Below are 20,323 nucleotides of genomic sequence, written 5' to 3' on the forward strand. Positions count from 1 at the left end.
CCCTTTCATATAGCGTTCTGAACGTCAGAGAAAGAGAGAGAGAGAGAGAGAGAGAGAGAGACAGACAGACAGACAGACAGACAGACAGACTACGAATACCTGTTCAGATAAGCCGATAGCCCATGTCTGAATGGGATGATGTATAATTTTAACATATGTGCCGTGTGTATGTGTGTGTCTGTGTATACTTATTTCTGTGTGTGTCTGTGCCTGTGTGAATAATGTGTATATTTCTATGCGTGTGCGTATAATGTGCATGTGTGTGCGCGCGCGCGCGCGTGTGTGTGTGTGTGTGTGTGTGTGTGACAGAGAGAAGGTGTATGCGAATATGTGAATGTATGCAACCTGAATGTATACAACCGTGGATACTCTCTCTCTCTCTCTTTCATTCTCACCCCATACACTCACACACACGCGCCTTGTGCAGGCAGAATGAAGGGATGGGGCGAAAGAAGGAAGGTGGGCACATGACGCATGCTTCTCACCTGCAGTGTCGGCGCTCTGGGTCTTTGAGGTTTGAAACTGATTGGTGATGTCACCTGACCCGGTGCAGGTCTGAAAGTAGCAACACATCAATGATTAGCAAAGGTCAGTAATGGTCAGTCAAATCCTGTGAAGAAGTTCAAGTACATACTGCACTAAAGTCAGAAAAATACAATCTGAACAGTTTAAGACAGTTATCAGTAGTGGTCAGCAGTCGTCAGTTAACGAAATTTAAAAAATGCCAGGGCATGATGATAATGCACAAACAGACAAAAAAATGAAATATGAACACTTGGGTTGCGGTCAGTGGTGGCAAGTAGAGGTCAGTAATGGTCAGCAATAATGAGTAATGATTACCTATCAGTCAAATCATGTCAAGAAGTCTTAATACTGCAATACCAACACAAAGTAATGCAATTTGAATATACTATTGCTAGTTAACAGGTAGTGAACAGTTAGCACTGTCTGTAGAGGGCAGAGTGTAATAAACTGATCAAAGGAAGAAAGTGGCAGAATGGTTAAGACGCTCAGCTGCCAATACAGAGAGTCCGTGAGGGTGTGGGTTCGAATCCTACTCTCGCCCTTTCTCCCAAGTTTGGCTGGAAAATCAAACTGAGCGTCTAGTCTTTTGGATGAGACGATAAACCGAGGTCCCGTGTGCAGCACGCATTTGGCACACACAAAAAAAGAACCCATGGCGACGACAGCGTTGTCCTCTGGCAAAAGTTTGTAAAAGGAATCCACTCTGATAGGTACACAAATATAGAAGCATGCACTCAAGGCCTGACAAGCACGTTGGGTTATACTGTTGTCAGGCATCTGACTAGCAGATGTGGTGTAGCGTATATGGATTTGTCCAAACGCAGTGACGCCTCCTTGAGAAACTGATACTGAAACCGATCAAAGTAAACAAATTGATCTACGTTTCTTCCAGATCTCCATCTGTACCGCTTTTCCTCCTCTCCTCACCATTTCCAACCCCCCCCCCCCCCCCCCCCCCCCCGCTCCCCCCCGACCCCTCCCCCAACACACACACACACAACAACAACAACAAAACACAATCAAAGAAGAAGAAGAAAAAAAACCCATTAAAACACACAACGCGCGCACGTGAGCAAATGCAAAACAGATCTGGGGCTGGGAGACGTTTGGAACGGGTGCTTTTGTGAACGGAGGGGGTCGAGTGGGGGTGGGGGTAGGGGACTGAAACAGCATGGGGGGACTTCCCAGAACTTCCCCCGAGGGACGTTTCAGGATCCCGAACGTTTTCACGGGGGACGTTGCACTCAGACAGCGATGTGTTATCCAGGCGTTATGTTCTCCGAGTACGCGTTGATGTAGTGTTGTGATAGTAATTGCTATGTGTATTGAAATGTGGTCTCTTTCCCCGTCCGTTTGCACTTCTGTAACGGAAAGCTACATTCCTTATGGTTTATATGCAATAATGGACACTTCAGACTGTGATATTTTTGTCAAATGGTTGTAAACAGAGCAAAGGAGACCCACATGTACTATCAGTACTCAGTACTCAGTATGTGGAGTGATGGCCTAGAGGTAACGCGCCCGCCTAGGAAGCGAGAGAATCTGAGTGCGCTGGTTCGAATCACGGCTCAGTTGCCGATATTTTCTCCCCCTCCACTAGACCTTGAGTGGTGGTCCGGACGCTAGTCATTCGGATGAGACGATAAACCGAGGTCACTTAGCGCACGTAAAAGAAACCACGGCAACAAAAGGGTTGTTCCTGGCAAAATTCTGCAGAAAAATCCACTTCGATAGGAAAAACAACTAAAACTGCACGCAGGAAAAAATACAAAAAAAATGGTGGCGCTGTAGTGTAGTGACGCGCTGTCCCTGGGAAGAGCAGCCCGAATTTCACTTAGAGAAATCTGTTGTGATAAAAAGATATACAAATACAAATACTCAGTACTCATCAAATGAGGATGACTTCCAAATACTCCGGGAGGAGGTTGTAGCAACAGTGAAGTCGCTGAAATGTGGCAAGGCAGACAAGATCCCTGCTTAACTTTTGACACATGGCAGAAGCAGTAACTGAATCCTCAACTGCCATCTGCGACAAATCTAGCACACAGGCGAATGACCCACGCCATGGACCCATTAACTAATCATCACCTTCCAAAAAAAAGGAAATCTCCAACACTGCCGTAACTAGCACACTGTCAGTTTGACCAAACATGCCAGCAATGTAATGCTAAAAATCACTCTGACCATTATTGCTGAAGAACAGGCTGGTTTCCACAAAGGCAGAAGTGCCATCTTATCAACACCATCAAGCAACCATACTCTAATGCGACCAGTGCGACACACACACACGGTGTTATTGGAGAGTAGTTTTGTACTTTGGTAGGAGCCCATCATGGCTGCCTTGTGTCTCCCCCGCTGTTCAATAGCATATTCCTGGTTTCTTTACTTAGCTTCCCTACCAGTTGTGTTTCAACACTTCGTTGATCGCAAACCTGTTTCGTTCGGGCATTGTCATTCCCGCAATACTCATCCCTACCCTTACAATCGCAAATATTTGTTTTAATTTTTTGCTTGGTTTGTCAGCCGCGTTCGGAGCCATAATGTTTAACTTCGGTCATGGCCGCAGGGAATCCTGGGTTCCTCAGATCCAAAGACATTCTGAAAGCGTCGGCCGATCGTCCCCCTACAGTATTCGAGATCTGACTGGCAGCGGAAAGGACGGCCGGGCAAGGGTCAATCGTTGGAGCCCAAAGTGTCAAGGGAATGTAGCGGACCTACCCAGACACCAAAGAGGCAAGATCGACACTCCTGGTGCAAGGTTTGCGAGTGCGCGTGACAGTGCTCCCATTAACCCATTTATCCTCAGAAACCATACTGGAAAGGAAAAACCATCAACAAAAGTCTGGATCGACAGTGTTCCGATCTAAGTAGCGAATTCTGAAATAGAACATTCCATAGTCAAAGCAGGCTGTGAGTTGCGCTCCTCTCTAAGATGGAGAGAGCTGGAGACACGGACAAGATATCGACCCGTTTTTGTTTTTTTTGTTTTTACAGGGAGGAGGTTTGCGCTCATCACCATTCCTACAGATCAGTGTGTTCAGCGCCAAGATTTATCATAAAAAAAACCAAAAACTGGTGAAAAAACCCATTAACATGCTCCAATTGCTTGGAGACAGACCACCATGCATCACAGTGTACTACGGGCGTTGCGAGTAGGGTGTGTAATCGTACAGGGCACAAACGTAGGGACCCTATTATAAATGTCTGCTGCAGGGCAGACAAGGAAAAAGGTTCGATTTATTTGATATGAATACTTTTATAGCGCATTTCCACCGTCGGAGACCAAGCTGTAAACGCTTTACAAACTCGGTGTCATTTACACAACAGGCTGCCCACCTGGATGGAGCCGACTGACGGCTGCCATTGGGCGCTCATCATTCGTTTCCTGTGTCATGGAATCAGATTTCAGGCACGCATACACACACACTCAGACAGACATGTAACGTTTTACGTGTATGACCGTTTTGTTTATTTAATTTTATTCCGCCATGTAGGCAGCCAAACTCCGTTTTCGAGGGTGTGCATGCTGGGTATGTTCTTGTCTCCATAACCCACCGAAAGCTGACATGAATTACATGATCTTTAACGTGCGTATTTGATCTGCGTGCGTGTACACACGAAGGGGGTTCAGGCACTAGCAAGTATGCACTTATGTTGACCCTGGGAGATAGGAAAATTTTCCACCTTTTACCCACCAGGCGCCGTAACCGAGATTCGAACCCTCAGATTGAAAATCCAACGCTTTAACCACTCGGCTATTGCACCCGGTTGGAGGGTATGAATGACGGAAGAATGTCTGAAGTGAACGGAAGCGATAGAGATAAGAGATGTAAGAGAGTAGAGTGAGAGAGTGAAGAAAAAACTTTATCTTGTAAAAACAAACAAACAAACAAAAACAAAAAATGCTCCACAGGACTGAGGGCGTCCAACAGCTCATCAGACCGCTCTGCGGTCTTCCATGCAGCTCAGCAACCCGCGACGTCGATCGGAGACACCTATGCGTCGCCAGTCAGGGGAGACCAGCAGCGCGCAGACCTCTGGCCCCAAACAGGCCAGGCACGATGGTGGGTCGTCTGTCTGTCCCCCGCCAGTCTTTGACCAAGAGAACGAGGAGGTAGGCGACTGACATGTTTCGGCTCCGCCAGATTCTTCCCCCTGACGACCTCGCTATGATTTATGGGACTGCGATCATTGTTATAGATAAGAATGATATTCTTATAAATGTGCTCTATGCGAATATAAGAGAAACGACAACCCTTTTACATGGATAAGATAAGAAGAACGTCGCTCAATGTTAGAGGACCTAAAATACACTAACAAGAGAAACAATATTTGATTTCCTATACAACACACATTACGACATGATTTGCTTACAAGAAGCTCATTTAACAAAAAGCGATGTGCCTATTTTGAAAAAAAAAAAAAAAAAAAAAGTGAGGAGGGAAAATATTCTATAACGTAGGTACTAACAAAAGTAAAAGAGAAGTAATTATGGTGGAGATCTGCAACTGGCACAGGACAGAATCCTGGTTGTCTCAGTCACTAGTGACAGCTATGATTTCTTTTTTGCAAACGCATACGCTCCAAATAACTCGACTGACAGAATAACCTTTTTACTGAGAACTACAAGATAAACTTGATGAATATAGTAAAACCAGCCTTCTCCTCTTAGGAAATTTCATTTGCGTCCTCGATAACGATTAGACATTATTTTACGACTCCTTCATTGCAAAATAGAAGTAAATGAATTTAATGAATTAACCAAGTCACCAGAACTGATCGATACACGGAGGACCTTTCGTAATACAGAAAAAAGAACATAGCTGGAGATGAACCAACCCATGTATCACTCGATGACTTGATTATTGCTTTGTGTCAAAAGGCATGTTGCACTTTTGTGTATCTAACGAATACCAGCACGCACCCAGTTCAGACCACAAAGCAGTAGACATAGAACTTAATGTTAGAGAATTCATATGTGACCCAGGATACTGGAAATTCAACAACAGCTACTTAAAGAACCAAAGATTTATCAAAAGAATGAATGAACTTTTTGAAAGCTCAATAAAAGAATACAGCAATGAAAATATCTCAAGTACAGTGAAGTGGGAATTATGTAAAATTGATATTAGAAACTTCTGCAGTGAGTTTGGAAATCAACTATTTTGTCATAAATGAAATGAAATCCAGAAAATACAAACACAACTAAGTTAAAAGAAAACGAGTATGAGGTCGCTAGAAATCCTGCTATGTAGAAGCAAATAAGAATTTATTGCAACAAAAGCAGAAACTAAAACACCAGGAATGGACAAATCAAAGGGGCATAGATTAGATCAAGAGTAAAACGGATTGAGGAAGGGGAACGCAACACGAAGTACTTTTGTAGCTTGGGAAAAGTGTAGAGGAAAAAGAAAAATTATCACTAGATTATGCAAAGACACTGACGAAACCATAACTGATCAGAATGGCACATAAAATGAAAAAAATATAATTCTAAGAAAATATCTATTATCAAAGAACTGCCACAGAAAATGTAATAGAAGCACCCAACGATTTCATTGAAAACGAAACGTTCCCTCGTCTAGATGAAAACGAAGCAACCTCACGTGAAGAAAATGTATCAATAGAAGACCTTAAGGAATCTAAAATGTGGCTTAGCACCCGGAAACGATGGGATCAGTAGAATCCTGGAACTTCTTTCGGAACAAAATAGGTAAGACAGTTAGTGACTCATTCACGGACTCCTTAAACAAAGGAGAAATTTCACATACTCTGACTCATTCACGGACTCATTAAACAAAGGAGAACTTTCACATACTCTGACTCATTCACGAACTCATTTAACAAATGAGATCTTTCATATACTCAGAAACAAGAAATAATTACTCTGCTCCACAAAGACCTAGACACAGACAAACTAAACAACTGGAGACCCATAACCCTGACTAAATCCGACGAAAAGATATTAGCAAAAGTATTAACAGAGAGACTTAGTAAAGTAATAGATAAACAAGTAAACAATGATCAGGTCGGATTCATTCGAGGCAGAAACATTGCTTCAGTCATAAGAACAACAGACGTTGATATCAATTACTCAAATAAAACAAATAAAGCTGGATGCTTACTTGCAATCGACAACTCTAAATCCTTTGACTCCATCTCTGGCTCCCTGTCTCACACCGAAAAAAGTACAAGATCAGCACTCTATGCTACAAATGTATTCACAAATCAGCCCCTTCCTATCTCTGTGGCTGCCTTCACCTCTACACTCCATCTCGCTCACTACGATCAGCTTCGGATCCACTCCACTTACGCATACCCAGATTCAAACTATCGACTGTTGGCCGCCGTTCTTTCTCTGTCTCTGGACCTTGCAATTGGAATGAACTTCCTCTTTCACTTCGTCAAGTCTCCACACTCAGCTCTTTCAAGTCTGGCCTTAAAACCCACCTCTTCCCAAAATAGCCTCCCTTCCCTGCCTCTTCCTTGTCTTTAATTTCTCCAGTTTTAGAGTTATGCGTGCGTGAGAATGACTGGTGCGAAAGCGCTTAGATTTGTTTATGCACAAGATTCAGCGCTATATAAGTACCATTATTATTATTATTATTATTATCTCTAGAAAATTTATGCTTCACGTGTTTGATGTATTTGGTTTCGGTGCCGACTTAAAAAAAAAGGGTTTATGTCTTGAATAACGGGAGCTCAAGCTCTGTTAACAACGGCGGATGGATATCCGAGCCCTTCGATGTATTATGTGGGATCAGACAAGGTTGATCATTCTCACCTCTTGCCTTCCTCTTGGCTGTGGAATTACTAGCCATTAAGAATAGAAAAAGCGCAATAAAAGGCATAAAACCACCTACTTCTTCAGAGAGATATGCAGCTTCTATCAAAGTAAAACAAATGGCTGCCGACGTTGTGTCTTAAAAGATAAAGAAGATATCACTGTCATTAGAAATATCTAATTGGTTAGAAGTTTTCGGGCCTGAAACTTAATTTACAGAAAACTAAGGCACTAAAAATAGGCAAACCAGTCTCAGAAGTGAATAAGATAAAAATTCTTGGGATTTGTTTTGGGTTTTTTTAATCAGATAAGAAGGCAAAAATTATAGAAGAAAACTGGTTACACAGAATAGATCACATAAAATATTTAATAAATCAATGGGCAGGAAAGTTCTTTGAAACCACTGACAAGCAAACTTGGAGTTGGATACCAAAATGGTACCTTGGGAAACTTGCAAAACGCAAAAATATTTTTCATATTAACTGTAAACCAGACAAAATAAGTAGTCTAGACAGAATCGATGATTTCTGGAAAGCTGTTTTATCAACTTGCTTGGACAAAAAGACTATCGACAAACTGGACGATATAGACAGAACTAACTTCCACGACCAGCTGCTATTTAACAATTCATTAATAACATATAAAAACAAAATACTGTTCTTCCAAAACCTTGCAGAGGAAAGGGGTTGAAGAAATCAAACACATCGTGCATCACACAGAGAACAGACTTTAAAACATAGATAAAATACACAATATGATTAGTCTTAACATAGCTAATACAATATTAGAACATAACGCCCTCGTGAAGGCTGTCCCACATCCCTGGATCCAGATCAATTTCATTATACCACTTGGGAAGAAACTGAGTATAAGTATTTACAAAAACAACGAAACCTGCTCCTTTACAGTTTATTTTTGAGAGGGAAATGAAAGTCAGAAGTTGGGGTGGCAGAGGGCTTGATTAAGTCAACACGTTATACATAATGATTACGTTCACATGGGACGAAATAAGACTCAATGCAGCAATTGTATCGGACACAACTGGGTGTACTTGCGCACGCACACACTTGCATGCTCACTCAGGCAAGCACACACATAAAACAACCGCCTACACAGAACAGATCATCATGAGGAATGAAAGAAAGAGACACAAAAGCGACAGGGTGGCCAGGTGTAGGTTGGGTGTGTGGCTCGTGTATTTTGTTTCTTTCTTAGTATGTGTGGGTGGGGGAGGCGGGGTTCGGGGGTGGGGGGCGAGGGTGGAGGGGGGGGGGTGCTTGTGTGTGTGTGTGTTTGTGGATGAGTATGCGCGTGTGTGTTTTTGTTGTGTGTGTGTGTTGTTGTTTTTTCGGCCAATGAAGAATGCCTCGTGTTGAGCACTAAAAGAAGAAGGAAAGAAAAAGAAAACGAAAAAAAGGAGAGAAAAAAAGAAGAAAAAAAAAGAAGAAAAAATAAGTAAAAACCAGGCGCTCCATGGACTTGCATGCTACCGAAGAAAGAAAGCATAATCCTGGAACGCATCATGACTGACGCACTTGAAGATCATGTCAGCACAGTCAGCAATGTAGAAAGAACCATCAGAAACCTTCGCTTCACAGATGACATTGATGGCTTGGCAGGAAGTGAGCAAGTTCTCACCAAGCTTGTCAAAAGGCTGTATGAAACCTTGACAATACATGACAGGGACAGAAGCCAGGAGTTCAGTTACACTGGGATCGTCAGCAATGAAGGATCCAAACAGAAACTCTCTCAAGCGTAGCAAAGACAACATCAGCACTGCCCAGATTGAAACCAACATGGGAGCATGGAAGGACAACATCTCCCTGAAACACTGATACATTCCATTTCCCTGCATGTATGCCAGACATGGACCCTCACGGCGTATTTGAAAAGAATTCAGGCCATGGAAATGATATGTTATCAAAAGATACTAGGCATCGGATACACTGATCGCATCACCAATGATGTAAGATATTCAGTCGTGTCCGACTAAGACTATCAGAACAGCAGAGGAGGCAGCTGCTTTCCCGACTATCGGGGCTACAGTGTTGAGTGTCTTGCCCAAGTGAAATCCCCACTCTCTCGGCCAAGAGAGTTTTAGGACACTTGGCGTTAGGTAGTCAGACAGATGGATATATTTAGAACAATGCATGATTTTATTAAGTACATACGGGCGCAATAGCCGAATGGTTAAAGCGTTGGACTTTCAATCTGAGGGTTCCGGGGTTCGAATCTCGGTGGCGCCTGGTTGGTAAAGGGTGGAGAATTTTCCTATCTCCCAGGTCAACATATGTGCAGACCTGCCAGTGCCTGAGCCCCCTTCGAGAAATACGCACGCAGACGATCAAATACGCACGTCAAAGATCCTGTAATCCATGTCAGCGTTCAGTGGGTTATGGAAACAAGAACATACCCAGCATGCACACTCTCGAAAACGGGAGTATGGCTGCCTACATGGCGGGGTAAATAAACAAAACGGTCATACGCGTAAAATATTACATGTCTGTCTGAGTGTGTATGTATACGTGCCTGAAATCTGATTGAATGACACAGGAAACGAATGATGAGCGCCCAATGGCAGCCGTCAGGCGGATCTACCCAGGTAGACAGCCTGTTGTGTAAATGACCCCGTGTTTGTAAAGCGCTTAGAGCTTGGTCTCCGACCGAGCATAGGCGCTATATAAGTATCAATCCAAAAAATACAACAGCATACACTAGCTTCTCTGTTGTTTGCGTTCTTTGGTTCGTGTGTGCCCACGACAGCACAAATTTCTTTTGAAAGAAAATTAAAGTATATTGAACAGAACTGAAGAAGGAAAGGCAAAATGTTTGGCACAATGAAAACAGTGAATGAATACAACGTGTGGGTCGTTCTTTTTCTGATAAGTGTGACAGTGTGAAATGATTGAATCAGTGCAACAATTTGCGACGTGTTACAAGTCAACCCAAAAACCTCGGTGGAATTGCTGTGGCAGTTGCTATGTGGACAGTACAGCTTTCGGGGAACAAGATTTGACTCATATTTAAACGCATATCGTTTTCATACACATCACATCAGAGTGCATCACAGATCAGCAAGATCTGGCCCGGTGGCTGATGTTTGCTGCCACCGAGATCAGCCAGAACATGTGATTGTCACTCTCAGTGATCTGGGTAAACAGTGGTAGAGTTGGGTGGTCTGCTCGGAAAGCGTCGAGCTCTTGCGATCAGCGCGCTGAAAATACTTGCTCAACGCTGATTGGCATCGCTATTAGAAAACGAGCGACAGTGTTTCCACTGTTCTAACACAAACCGCCAGGAGATGAAATGATGGTTCCTGCCTATAGCGAAATGGGTTCTGACCTTTGGACAACCAGTTGGATCTGCCCGCCGCCATGTTTAATGAGGTCCAGAGCCTGCTTGTGTGTCAGCTCGTTGCCGTCTCTGCCACCGATTGCCAGAATCAGGTCCCCGCGCTGTAGTTCGTTCTCCGCCGGGCTGTTGGAAAACACCTACACCAAAGGAATGCCAGAATTATACAATGGGGCAACCACTAGACAAAATAACAACAACAACAATAAGTACAAACGGTGGTGACACCGCTACCGCAGCAACAACAGACACTGAAACGGAAACAACAAATACAAAAATAACACTACCACCAGCAGTATAGATTGTATAGATAGCAGTATAGAATACAGACACGTGGAGTGATGGCCTAGAGGTAACGCGTCCGCCTAGAAAGCGAGAGAATCTGAATTCACTGGTTCGAATCACGGCTCAGACGCCGGTATTTTATATCCCTCCACTAGACCTTTTTGGTGGTCTGGACGCTAGTCATTCGGATGAGACGATAAACCGAGGTCTCGTGTGCAGCATGCACTTAGCGCACGTAAAAGAACTCACGGCAACAAAAGGGTTGTCCCTGGCAAAATTCTGTAGAAAATCCACTTCGACAGGTAAAACAAATAAAACTGCACGCAGAAAAAAAAAGAAAAAAGAAAAGATGGCGCTGTCAGTGTAGCGACGCGCTCTCCCTAGGGAGAGCAGCCCGAATTTCACACAGGGAAATCTGTTGTGACAAAAAGAGTAATGCAAATACAAATACGCAAACGGTCTCAGAAAAGGAACACACACACACACACACACACACACACACGCTAATGACACTGAAATCACTTCTGCAGTTACCGACACGACGGAGAAGATCTCGGCAGCAAGTGCTTTTTGCCGCATTGCTGTGGCGGCGGGGATGGGAGAGAGGGGAGGGGGGAAGCGGTAGGTGGTAGTGGTGGGCGCATTCGTGTGTACAGATGTATGGAGCTACCAGGATGTCGAGAATGGTAATGATGATGGGTGCGAGTGTGGTTTGATGTTAATGATGCGAGTATTTGCTGTTTTAGCAATATGAAGGTTTATGACGGCTTGTAATTATTATCATTATTATTATTATCATTTGTTGTTGTAGTAGCAGTAGTATAATCATAATTATTATCATTGTCGTCATGATCATTATTATCATCAGTATTATCTATTTTAGTATTAATCAATACAATCACTATATTGATTAACTGACACGGTCAGTCTGTGTAAATCTGATGATGGAGTCTCCTGTCGGTCCGACGGATGAGTAGGCAGGCAGGCTTATCTGTCGGTGTGTGTCCTCATATGGGAGAAGAGGCCGATTCTGGATGCGCAGCACTTCCCACAGGTGTTGCAAGGGAAAACGTCTCCAGAAGTTGAGCCCTGCTTCCTTCGCTCACACTTCTCCTATTTGGCCAGCGTTCTCTTGTTTTCAAACGTTTTTATGCCACTAGAGCACAGCATCCTCCAGCGAGAGCGGTCAAGGGCATCAGTTTTCCAGGAAGCGACGTCTATGTCACAGTCTTTGAGGTTTGTCTTCAAGGTGTCCTTGAAGCGCTTGCAGGGTCTTCCAAGTTCACGGTGGCCTTCCTTCAGCTGGCCATACAAAAGCATCTTCGGGATCCTGCTGTCTGTCATGCGGACAACGTGTCCTGTCCAGCATAGCTGGCACTGGATCAGCAGGCTTTCGATGCTGGGCAGGCCGCTCCTCTCTAGGGCCTGGAGGTTGGAGACCCTGTCTTGCCACTTTATGCGGAGGATCTTTCGTAGGCATCTCTGGTGAAACTGCTCAAGTTGTTGAATGTGACGGCGATACGTCGTCCATGTTTCACAGCAGTACAAGGTGGTCAGCACAACAGCTCTGTAGGTTTTCATCTTGGCGCTGAACCTGATGCCTTTGTTGTTCCACAGCCTGTTGTTGAGTCTGCCAAAGGCGGAGCTGGCCTTGGCGATGCGCAGGGTCACTTATGCATCAAGGGCTCCGTTGCTGCATAGGGTGCTGCCCAGGTGGGGGAGGGGGGCGGAGGCACTGGCGTTCTGTGAGCTAGCTGGTTGGTACATGGACTCGGTCTTGCTGAGACTGATGGTGAGTCCAAAGCGCCTGCAGGAGGTTGAGAACCTGTCCATAATGAACTGCATGTCCTCATGGCGAAGAGGAACTCTCAACAGTGCCTCAAACACCCTGGACCTGGCATGGAGTCGCCACAAGTTGAAAAGTTTGCCATCTGTGCGAAACTGAATGTAGATGCCCCAGTCACAGTCTTGGAAGGCGTCAATCAGCACGGCAGAGAAGAGAATGGAGAAGAGTGTGGGTGCCAGGATGCAGCCCTGCTTCACTCCATTTACCACAGGGAACGGATCCGACATGTCAGTATTGTCAGTAGTCTCGCCTGCATGCAATCAGCTGGATTAGGCTGTCTGGGCAGCCGAACTTTAGGAGGATCTTCCACAGACCACGGCGGTTCACCGTGTCGAAGGCCTTAGTCAGGTCTACAAAGACCATGTGAAGCTCCTTGTTCTGCTCATGTCACTTCTCTTGCATCTGGCTTACGGCAAACACCATGTCACATGTTCCCCTGTCTGAGCGGAAGCCGCACTGTGCTTCAGGGATGACTGTGTTGGAGACATGGTCAACCAGTCTGTTCAGTATGATGCGGGCGAAGATCTTGCCGGCGATGCAGAGCAGAGAGATTCCACGGTGGTTATCACAGGATGTTTTTTCTCCCTTCCGTTTGTAAATGTGGACAATTGAAGCATCCTTGAAATCCTGGGGGACCTCCCCTCTCTCCCAGATAGACTGAAACATGGCAGTCAGCTTGTCTGTCAGCACCTCGCCTCCATACTTGTAGATGTCAGCCTGGATTCCATCTGCTTTTCCTGACGTTGTCATCTTCAGGGCCTTCCGGGTCTCGGCCTTGGTGGGAGGGGCAGCTAGCGAGTCACTGACTGGTAGCTGTGGGAGGGCTGCAATTACCTCATCAGAGTCCCTGTTGAGGAGGGTGTTGAAATGCTCTGCCCAGCATGCAAGGATATCTTTCTTGTCTGTCAGGAGGGTGGTCTGGTCCAAGGCTCGGACAGGGGTTGATCCTGTGACTCTCAGCCCATACACAGCTCGGAGACCATCATGGAAGGTTTTCATGTCGTGAGCATCAGCAGCGGACTGAAGCTCTTCAGACTTTCTCTCCCACCAGGTGGTCTTCATTTCACGCAGCCTCTTCTGTACGAGTTGCTTGGTTTGCAAGAACTGGTTCTCCTTCCTCTGGCAGTCTTTATCGGAAATGTAATCCTGATGCCGTATATGCAGTGTGTTCAGGAGCTTGGAGATTCCAGAGTCGTTCTCATCAAACCAGTCTTTGTGGCTCCTCTGTACAAAGCCGAGTGTGGCAGCTGCTGCTGTGTACACAGCATCTCTAAAGGTACTCCATACCTCTTCTACATCAGTTGATGCAGGAATTTCTTGGAGAGCTGCTTGAATTTGCTGCTGCAGCACGTCCTTGGTGATAGGGAGGTGGGGATGTTCAGCTTCCTAGGGGGTTTCGGCCTGGCTGATTGGAGCTTGCGTGCACGACTGATGTTCATCTTGCTGCGAACCTGGCGATGGTCCGACCAACAGACTGCTCCTCTCATGCAGCGTGCAATAGAAACATCACCTCTGTCCCTCTGCCGGACAATCACATAGTCCAGCATGTGCTATTGGTTGGAGTGGGGTGCATCCATGTGTTCTTGTACTTGTCCACTTGTTGGAAAAGGGTGTTGGTGATGGTCAGTCCATGCTGCGCACAGAGCCAGAGTGAGAGCAAAAGCAGTCCGTTGGAGTTGCACTTGCCAGTGCCGTGCTGTCCTAGGACTTTTGGCCACGAGAAGTCCACGCCGACGCGGGCACTGAAATCCCCAAGGATGATCAGCCTGTCCTTTCTGTCTACCGCTGAAATGGTGCGGCTGAGCTCCTCGTAGAAAGCTTCTTTGATGTCATCAGGGTTGGTCATCGTCGGGTCATAGCAGTTGATAACTGTGGAGAAGCGATCCTTGGACAGCTTCAGACGCAGGGTCATCAGCCTATGTTGAGATGAGTTGTTGTCACGATTCGCCTAGCAGGCTTGATGTGCACGCTACGTTCCCTTTTTTACTTATTAGTCTTTTAATTAACTTAGATTTTATTGTGAATGGTGTCAACTTCTCAGCCATGACCTGGACAACACCGTGGTATCTTTTTCTTCGAATTTTGGCCATGGATTACAGAAATACGTTAGAATTTCTTCGGTCTCTCTCTCTTCTCTGTGTCATGGCAAGATCGCCAACCACTGTGAGTGATCTCTTCGCACGGCCTGCCAGTGTCAATGTGTCGTTTTGTCAGTTTCCCTGCACTCTTCCAGCACAAGTGCACCCACATGATACCAACAAATACAGTGTTTATTCCGTGGCTTACTCTCGGGAACAGATCATGGATTATCAAAACCAGTGTTCATCTTCTCTGACGACGACCAGCGCCTCCCCAGTTTCTTCCTCCCTGCCATCACGGACGCGCTTTCTTCACCACATTGTGCCGGCGCCTTCAGGGACTAGGGATTCATTCCGTTGCCTGCCCTGTGTCAGGAAGCCTGCCAGGAAGAAGCGTCCTTACAGAGGAGGTCATAGGAAGCAGGGCATGAAAATTCCTGTTTGGATTACCCAGCCCACCGATAGTAACTGTAAGTCTGTTCCATCTCTTTCACTCAATCATTCTCGGAAATGTAACCTTGCTAATCTGATCAAGATCGACACCACTATTTCCGTCCAAGAACATTCTGATTCTTTTAAAATAATGTGTCTTAACACCCAGTCGTGCAGAAACAAAACAGATGCAGTGTGTGACTTGATCATCGAGGGAAACTATGATTTTGTGTTTTTAACTGAGACATGGCTTAAACCTACCGGTGATGAATGTGATATTGTTAATGTGACCCCTCCTGGTTTTACTTTGAAATCTGTTCCTAGAGAGACTGGTCTAGGTGGTGGACTTGCTGTTTTGTTTAGGGACAGTTTAGCTTGCTACATACAAGTTTACAAGTAAGTCTAACATGAAAGGTAGAGCACGATGCTTTGCAAATCAAACAAATATCGGCATCATTTCCAAACCAATATTGCGCAAATTTCTTCAAAACGGAACAGAGTCTCTGTGGGCTTTTCCAACTACAATAGACTGAACAACACACTAGACGCCACGTTCTTGGCATCAGAGATCTTTTCCCATCCCTCTTGCGGCCAATCAGCGGCAGCCTCTGTGCGTGTGTGTGTATGTTTTGTGTTTGTGTGCATGTGTGGGTCTGTGTTTTTTGAGTGTGTTTGTGCATGCACGAGAGTACACAAGTGTCAGGAGAGTTCTGTGCACGTGCGTGTGTGTGTGTGTGTGTGTGTGTGTGTGTGTGTGCGTGTGTGCGAGGGGGAGGTGGGGGTGCGGGAGGGAGGTGGGGTAGAGGATGAGGTATGTGAGTGTATGCATGCCTACCCTGTGGGAGCAACAGGATATTGGAACGTATATATATATATATATATATATATATATATATATATATATATATATATATATATCTTTGTATATATGTGTGTGGGGTTGGGGGTGTGAGATATGGGCGTATGTGTGTGTGCTTGTACAAGTAAGTGTTCATCTGTGTGTGTGTGTGTGTGTGTGCCGTGGAAGCTGCGATACATAGACTAGAAATGAGTGTGTGGAGGAGGGGGGTAGAGGAGGAGGTGCAGAGTAATGTGTGGTGTGTGTGTGTGTGTGTGTGTGTGTTGGAGCTCATGTACGTTTATATGTATTTGACTGTGCTTTCATATCTGTGAAACTGCATGTTTGGTGGATATCTGTTATGCATGTGTGGGTGTATGTGTGAATGTGTGTCTTCATGTTTTACATTTATTTGCTTATTTATCATCATTGTTGTCTTATTTATTTATTTATTTATTATGATTATTATTTTATCATTATTATTACTACTACTACCTTTAAAAAAAAATTATAATTATTATTTATTTATTTATTTATGTAAGCTTATCTATTATTTATTCACCCTTTTTTTCTTTTTTTTTCCTCAAGGCCTGACTAAGCGCGTTGGGTTATGCTGCTGGTCAGGCATCTGCTTGGCAGATGTGGTGTAGCGTATATGGATTTGTCCGAACGCAGTGACGCCTCCTTGAGCTACTGAAACTGAAACTGAAACTAGCATCTGATGCAGGCAGCGTATCCATTCTATCACTGCTGGACCTTTCTGCAGCATTTGACACGATGGACCATGAAATTATGGTCAGAAGGTTGTGTGCTGTGTTCGGACTCAATGGTACTGTTCTGAAATGGTTTCATTCCTACTTATCAGGTCGCACACACTCTGTCCTTGTAAATGGAAACCAGTCTGTTCCGTCTGTGCTCAGATATGGGGTACCACAATGTTCCGCCCTGGGACCTGTACTCTGCAATGTACACACAACGTCTAAATTTCATCATTCAACAGTCTGTACTCACTATCATCTGTTTGCTGACGATTCTCAACTGCACGATTCTGCTATTCCCTCTGAAATTCCATGTTTAGCTTCTAAATTTAAAACTGGTACAGAAAATGTAGCAAAGTGGATGAAACAAAACAAACTAAAAATGAATGACGGCAAAACATAACTCATGTTGACTGGTAATAAAAATAAGCTCAAGCAGATAAATACAACGTCTATCATTTGTTCTGGCATAGAAATTTCTTTTTCTAGTTCTGTCCGCAATCTTCGTTTTTACCTGGATTCATCCCTCACGATGGAAACTCATGTGAACCACCTGTTTAAAGTTCTTTACTCTCAGCTTCGTAAGATTAGTAAAATCCGCCCCTTCCTGTCTGTTGATGCCGCCAACAAACTTGCTGTTGCCTTCGTTTTATCCCGCCTAGATTATTGTAATTCTCTCTTAGCTGGCCTTCCCAATGATAAACTCTACAAGCTCCAGAAAATACAGAACAGTGCAGCTCGACTCGTCCTTAAAAAGTCGAGGAGAGAGAGCGCTACTGCTCTCCTGCCTGAATTGTGAAACCACACCCTCATATCTTTCTGAGCTTATTAACCCGAACTTGCCAAACAGAAAATTGAGATCTCTTGGTTCCTCCCAGCTAACTGTTCCCCGATACTTCCTTAACTCCTGTGGAAAGAGGTCATTTTCCGTCTTCGGCCCAACAACTTGGAATTCTCCGCCTATTGCTCTCAGACAAACAACTCATCTATCTACCTTTAAAGCAAATCTTAAAACTTATCTCTTTAAAAAAAATACTTGTCATAACTCAAATAGTGCTGTTGTCCCAGACCCATGGCAATGTGAGTGTGTGTGATGGGTGAATAGAGAGAATGGGGGTGTCTAAAGGGTGCAAACATTCCAGGCACCCAGAGTCAGGGCATGACTTCTGGTTCTTTTCTTCTGGTGTTTTCGACCGCCAGTGTTGGATGTCCAAGTAGGTGCGGTTTCCTACTACGTACTAGGCGAGGCAGGCTTTGTTTAGGGATCCTTTTATCTCCCCTTCCCCATGTGGGGAGAGCAGTGCTGTCCCTAAAAAGGGCTGCTCTGACACTGTGGGAGGATATGGGCGCCATATCTGCACGTAATAGAACCCACGGCAACAAAAGGGTTGTTCCTGGCAAATTCTGTAGGAAAATCCACTTCCATAGGAAAAACAAATAAAAGTGCACGCAGGAAAAAATGCAAAAAAGATGGGTGGCGCTGTAGTACAGCGACGCGCTCTCCCTGGGGAGAGCAGCCCGGATTTCACACAGAGAAGTCTGTTGCAATAAAAAGAAATACAAATACAAAATTACAAATCATGTTATTTGGACTGTTTAGGTTTGGCATAGTAGTAGATTGTGGTGTGTGTGTGTGTGTGTGTGTGTGTGTGTGTGTGTGTGTGTGTGTGTGTGTGTGTGTGTGTGTTGAGAGAGAGAATGAATGAATGCATGAATGAATGAATGAATGTTTATTCAGAATAAAGCCTTGGCCCCATACTGAAGGGGCTAATACAAAAGAACATAATACACGATTCTCACAAACAAACAAAGGTAACAGTTGAAATACATAATCTACAAACGAATATCAAGAGACTGCAGTGCGTAGCCTCTTGTTTGCTTCATAAATATACATAGCTAAATTAAAAAGACCTGTCTCATTTCTTGTTGACAACAACATATTTAGCCTAAAATGACATGGTTCTGTATAATACTTCAAATGAATTAATTTCACTCTTAGATCAAGAAAAGCAGAGCCACAAAGCAAAAAATGGTTTTCGTCTTCTTTAGCATGACTGCACAAGTGGCACATAAGTTCCTATATCTATTGCAGGATCAGCTGGATCAGAGTACCAAACAACTTAGAAAAAAAACAATAAATGAATTACAATCCAGTTTTAACAAAATATGAAGGACAACCACAATAGCTTTTTTGCTCTGTTTACAAGATCACAACATGCGAAACTAAAACTAAGTTTTGTTGTAAAGAAAATACCAAAATAGTTGTAGGCATTGACAACAACCGTTTTTTCATTCCCATACATCCACCTCCCACTACGAGCCACATACCCTCCTTTACGAAACAATAATATTTGACTTATTCATGTTTACTCAAAGCTCTAATCTAGTTGCTGCTGAATATAAGCTGTTCGATTGTCTCTTGAGACCAACTACCGTTGTAGATAATAAAAGAATATCATCTCCAAAATGCAACATAAATAATTCCACAAGATCAAAATTCACTCCATGACGACCATTCTCAATTATCTCTAAAGATAATTCGTTGATAAATAAAGAGAACAAAACGGGGCTGCACACATCACCTGGCTTAACTCCCCTAGCACACATAACAAAATCCGACAATGTGGCCCCTGATCTTATTCAGGCTTTCACTTCACCATACATACTTTTTATACACCGATACAACTTGCCTTTAATTCCATTTTTCAGCAAAATAGGCCATAACAATTTCCGAGAAACTGAATCAAACGCTCTTTCAAATTCCACAAAAGCAACATACAACTTCTGATTATACACAAACTGTTTCTGGACGGCAGTCAATAAAGTAAAGATATGATCAATTGTGGAATAGCCTTTCTTGAAACTGGCTTGATGTTCTCCCGTTATATCGTTCTGGTTTATCCACTCATGCAATCTGTTATCAATAATAGTGCTATACAATTTACTACAAACATTACACAAAGAAATACCCCTATAGTTAATAACATCATGTAAATCACCCTTCTTACACAAAGGCAAAATTATTGACTCTTTCCAGCTGTCAGGATAAACTCCAGAGTCAAACAGAAAATTAAACAATTTAACTAAAAAACTAAAGACCGATTCTCCAGAATTTTCGAAGAACTCGCCAGTCAAACCATCTGGATTGTAGGATTTGCCATTTTTTAGTTTTCGAATTGCAAAAGCAACTTCTTCTCCAGATATAGGTCTGTCAAACATAAGCTCTGCATCTTCGTCATCACCATCAACTACATTGTCTTCCATGATCATTACATCATCCTTTTCAAACTAATCTTTAAAATGCTGGTACCATTCATGCATAGGAATACAATTTGAAGACTATTTTCTTTTTTTGAAATTTTCTGCATTGTTTGCCAAAATGTCTGCTGGCTTTTGACAGAATTCATAAGTTTATTTAACAATGAA

At 43.8% G+C, this 20,323-nt stretch overlaps 1 protein-coding gene across 2 annotated transcripts in view; it reads right to left on the reverse strand.

Moving 5' to 3' along the window:
• Nucleotides 1-20,323, reverse strand: part of LOC143292974 (uncharacterized) — a 136,724-nt gene that overhangs the window by 64,672 nt on the left and 51,729 nt on the right. For both annotated transcript variants that reach the window (XM_076603701.1, XM_076603702.1), the window contains exons 2-3: nt 10,652-10,800; nt 486-555 (exon numbers count right to left, since the gene is read on the reverse strand). In XM_076603701.1, the coding sequence (XP_076459816.1) occupies nt 486-555; nt 10,652-10,800 (219 nt within the window). The remainder of the gene's footprint in view (nt 1-485; nt 556-10,651; nt 10,801-20,323) is intronic.

The sequence above is a fragment of the Babylonia areolata genome, chromosome 18 (assembly GCF_041734735.1).
Source record: "Babylonia areolata isolate BAREFJ2019XMU chromosome 18, ASM4173473v1, whole genome shotgun sequence".
NCBI classification, from domain to species: Eukaryota; Metazoa; Mollusca; class Gastropoda; order Neogastropoda; family Buccinidae; genus Babylonia; species Babylonia areolata.